Genomic DNA, 4,718 nt, shown 5'->3' with positions numbered 1-4,718 from the left:
GGGGGAGGAAAATGAGCTGATTCCGGGAACCCAAGAGGCAAGCGAATTTTGGGAATGATGAGGGCAACAAATGTATAGATGTGCTCTACACAATTGATCTATGTATTGTGATGAATTTTATGAGCCCCAACAAATTGATTAAAAAAAAAAAAGATCATTGTATTGAGGATTCTTACAACTCTTATAACAATCCATACATCAATTGTATTTAAGCATATTTGTACATGTTGCCATCACTTTTCTAGACATTTCATTTCCTTCATTCTTGTACTTACTGTCACTACCTTCCGTTTCCCCCAACCCACCATATCTAACCCCAGTTACTTGCTCTATAGATTTACTTATCTTGAATTTCATAACAGTAAAACGTTTTAAAAAAAGAATAACAAAGTAAAACAAAAATCTCATCAAAAAGAAAAAATATTAAAAACTAGCACAAACACAGAATATGAGTAACTGTTATCAATAAGTTAAAATACCTACCCATTTATAGGAAAGTCACAAGTGATGTGTATCTCACTAGTCACAATCAATAGAAGATACAGCTTTATATAAATTTAACTGAACAGTCAAAATTCCTTAACAATCAGGTAAAACATGTACTTAACCTTTTTGTAAAAACAAGGTTCTGAGCACCATTCAAGGAGCTCTAATGGCATGTTTGGATAAGTATTGGGCGTAGTCACTGCAGTCAGTAGTTTGAACCACCAGCAATACTGTGGAGAAAGTTGAGGCTTTCTGCTCCTGTAAAGATTTATAATCTTGGAAATCCTAGGGAGCAATTTTACTCTGCCCTCTAGGTCATGCTGAGTGGGAATTGACACACTGGCAATGACTTTGATCTTTCTTGAAAGCACCATCTGAGATACTGAGCAATCAGTCCCTGGATAGACAGGAAAACAGGAGTTCTCCAAGCTCTCGACAGAGCAATATTTAAAAGATCTCTTAGGTTTCTTATTTTCTACCCAAAAGACAGGATTAAAAAAATCAATAACAAAACTTCTCTTCCTCACAATTATCATGTCTGAATCACACAGGTTCTGCCTACTTCGGATCAGCTATGCTGGTTTACTGTTGTCACTTTGCTCTCCACTTACACAGACTCAGCTTCCAGGTGATGGCCGAAGGGAGTACAACAGTATTCTCTCCCCTTGTGCTTTTTTCATACTTTTTTCCCTTGAAATTGCTACATTTTATCAGAAAGTATTTTTTTCAAGATTGTCATTTAAAAAACTGTTTCTATCATTTAAGTGGGTGATTTTAATATTGGATTACACATTTTTCTATATTATATTTTTTAAAAAGAAAAATCTGCTTGATAGCCCATTTGCCAAGAGCTTTAATGGCCTCTCTACACACTACTTTAAAAATTAAGAAATTATAGTAACATTATTTCAAGCATGTAAAATGTACTGGTCATCCTTACTATTAGCTTGATGCAAACGAGGTGAGTTATAGTATTCCTGGGTTCTTTCATAGAACCACTAAACAACAGTAATTCCTTAAAGTTGTTAAAGGACATTAGAAGTTTATCAGGTAATAATCAAGAAGCAATGACAGAAATACGTGGTTCCAACAACCTTTTGTGGGTAAACCCATAGGACTTTTTGTTGGTTACGTGTAGGGCTGCTAACCATGGGTCAGCAGAACCTTTCTTGTTAGGTTCTATTATCTCAAGCTTAGATCATTATACCACTTAAATTTAACACTTAGATACAATCAGAACTACTGATTTTAAGTTTTACTGGCATATAATTCACATATCATACAATTCAATAGTTCAATCACATCAGGAAGAGTTGTATATTGTTTTAATTTTCATTTATTTTAAAATTCCACCACATAGAACATATTCTTGAAATAGCTAAAGTGCTAATTACGTATTTCAAGCAAATTCTAAATGTTCACACTAAGTCTGAAATCATCTTTTTCACCATCAGCAGTTACACATTACCCACATCTTTTTTTTTTTTTTTTTACTGAGTGATGTGATGTGAGTGAGTGCTATGAGTGAGGTGAGTGAGTGATGAGAGAGGAACGTGGGTGCTGAGTGAGAGGTGAATGAGTGAGTGGAGTGAGTGAGTGATTGATGTGAGTGATGTGATATGAGTGAGTGAGTGAGTGACTGAGTGTGTGAGTGGAGAGTGAGTGGTGAGTGATGTGATGTCAACCCACATCTTAAAGCTATGCTTCAAAAGCCATATTACAATTTGAATGAAATAAGACTAGAGTTTCCAAGTTTCCCATATGCCATCCGTAAAAGTTCTGAAATGGAACACATGGGTCACTACACTTAATCCCTTTAAATCGCTATTTCTTTTTATGTCTCTTAGGTTGTCCACTTCTCTTCTGTCCTTTCTTTTTCTTTGTAGTGAGACCTGCCTTTTCTCCAACAAATAAACCTTTAGAATGTCCTTGTACATGTTTTGAAGTAAAATGAAGTCCCTGCTGAGGTTTACTGATGTTCTTCAAGCGTGGAGTTGAATTTTGTTGCTTTAGTTTTTCTTTATTGGCAGAACGCATGACTCTAAGCTTTCTTCCCATTAGTTCAGAATTATTTAATTTCAGAGCAAGATGAACAGCATCAGTATTCTGAAATGGAAATAAGTTCATTTTACTAGAAACTCATCTGTAAAGAAATAATAAAATCATTACACTAATAAATATTAACTATTTTCAAATTTGAATATACTCTTTCCATATCTATACCTCAGTCCAATCCAGAATGTTTTTAGCAGCTGTGTATTAAGTCGTGCTGACAAACTATCCCAAGAAGCTCTCAAGATGCTTTGTAAAATGATCATATAAGTCACAATCCTATTAAGTTTTATTTTTCTCCCCATAAAGTGAGGTGTTTATTCATTTGGAATCTTTTCAACTAATAAGGCAAACTGTAGTAGTTGAATTGAAGGCAAGAAACTCTCCATTATAGTTCCTGAGAACTCGATGCCCTCTAGCCATGATGGCATAATGGTGACTCCTTAGACTGCTAACTATAAAGGCCAGCAGTTTGAAACCGTAGGCTGCTCCATGGGAGAGATTTGTAGTCTCAAACCCACAGGAACAGTCCTCCCCTCCCCTCTCCTCTAAGGGTCATGCACTATGAGTCTCCATGGACTCAATGGCAGTGATTTTGGTATTTGGAAAATTCCTTTTAAATCCAAAGTTCTAGCAAGCTTTTGTTCATAAACCATGATTGTTAATGAACCTTTGAAGTTTATCAGGTAATAATCAAGATGCAATGATAGAAATACATGGCTCCCAGGGGCTTGAGTAGAGAGCAAATGTTTTGAGAATGAGGGCAATGAATGTGCTAATGTGCTTTACATAATTGATATATGTGTGGATTGTGATGAGTTGTATGAGCCCCTAATAAAATGATTAAAAAAAGAAAAAGGAAAAAAAATACATGGTTCCAACATTTCTGTAAGTAACCCATAGAGTTTTTTGTGGGTGACCCATAGGGCTGGTAACCATGTGCCAGCAGTTTGAATATACCATTTGCTCTGAAGGTAACAGTTTAGGCTTTATGTTCTTGTAATGATTTACTGCCTCTGACTGTAATTAATATCATGAAATAAAATGGGTATGAATTGTTCAATAAAAACTTTCACCTAACTAACAAAAAAAAAGTTTAAAAAGAAAAACATTTTAAAATAAAAATATATAAATACCACCAAAAAGGGGGGGATAAAAAGATTTAAAAAGAGGCCAGCCCCAATCCTAACTATGTGGACAGCACCCCCTCCCCACAGAAGAGTTTATTTCAGAGGACAGCACTGAAGCTACAGCTCAGGGAGAGGGCCATGTTTGATCAGAGCACACAGGAGCAAATGAAGGGAGAGGAAGAGAGAGTGAACATATTCTGACCCACCAAGCCCTGAGGGCAATATTCCCACTCTGAGCAGCCAAAGCAGAGAGAGGACCATAGGGCCAGTCCCACTACGAGACACGATGTCCCTCACTGACCCATAGCACTACGGAGGACAACACTTGAGACACAGTGCAGAAATTGCACCTGATCTGACCTCACCACACTGAGGAGAAACACTAAGGGCATGCAACAGAACAGCAAGGGTTGTCCCATCCTCGACCCTTCTGTAAGGGGATGTCCAGCAACCAGGGTGCAGTGTGGCAACGAGGAAACATACAACTTTCCTCTAGTTCTTAAATGCTTCCTCCCCGCCACTATCATGAACCCAATTCTACCTTCCAAATCCCGCTAGACCAGAGGCTGTACACTGGCACAGATAGTAACTGGAAACACAGGGAATCCAGGACAGATAAAAACCCTTCAGGACTAGTAGTGTGAGTGGCGATAACCAGGAGGGTGGAGGGAAGGTGGGGGTAGAAAAGGGAAACTGATTAAAAGGATCGACATATATCCTCCTCTCTGGGGAACGGACAACAGAAAAGTGGGTGAAGGGAGACGTCGGACAGTGTAAGATTTGACAACAATAATTTATAAATGATCAAGGGTTCATGAGGGAGGAAGGTGCAGGGAGGGGAAAAATGAGCTGAAACCAAGGGCTCAAGCAGAAAGCAAATGTTTTGAGAACAATGATGGCAACAAATGTACAAATGTGCTTGACACAATGAAATGTACGTATGGATTGTGATAACAAGCCCCCAATAAAATGATTGAAAAATATATTTAAAAAGTTAAAAAATAAATACTAACGTTTTAAAATAAAAATATGGAAATGCCAACAAAAAGG

The 4,718-nt window shown here is 37.3% G+C and overlaps 1 protein-coding gene across 1 annotated transcript in view; it reads right to left on the bottom strand.

The window, feature by feature from the left end:
* Nucleotides 1-1,804: 1,804 nt before the first annotated feature.
* RBM34 (RNA binding motif protein 34) overlaps nucleotides 1,805-4,718 on the bottom strand; it is a 39,163-nt gene continuing 36,249 nt past the window's right edge. The window contains exon 11 of the mRNA XM_004712212.2: nucleotides 1,805-2,592. Coding sequence (XP_004712269.1) covers nucleotides 2,311-2,592 — 282 coding nt within the window. The 3' untranslated portion in view covers nucleotides 1,805-2,310. The remainder of the gene's footprint in view (nucleotides 2,593-4,718) is intronic.

The sequence above is a fragment of the Echinops telfairi genome, unplaced genomic scaffold (assembly GCF_000313985.2).
Source record: "Echinops telfairi isolate 266 unplaced genomic scaffold, ASM31398v2 ScPeMD7_7424;HRSCAF=8462, whole genome shotgun sequence".
In the NCBI taxonomy this organism is placed as follows: Eukaryota; Metazoa; Chordata; class Mammalia; order Afrosoricida; family Tenrecidae; genus Echinops; species Echinops telfairi.
The sequence above is the reverse complement of the archived record's forward strand: the minus strand, read 5'-3'. Positions and strand labels throughout refer to the sequence as shown.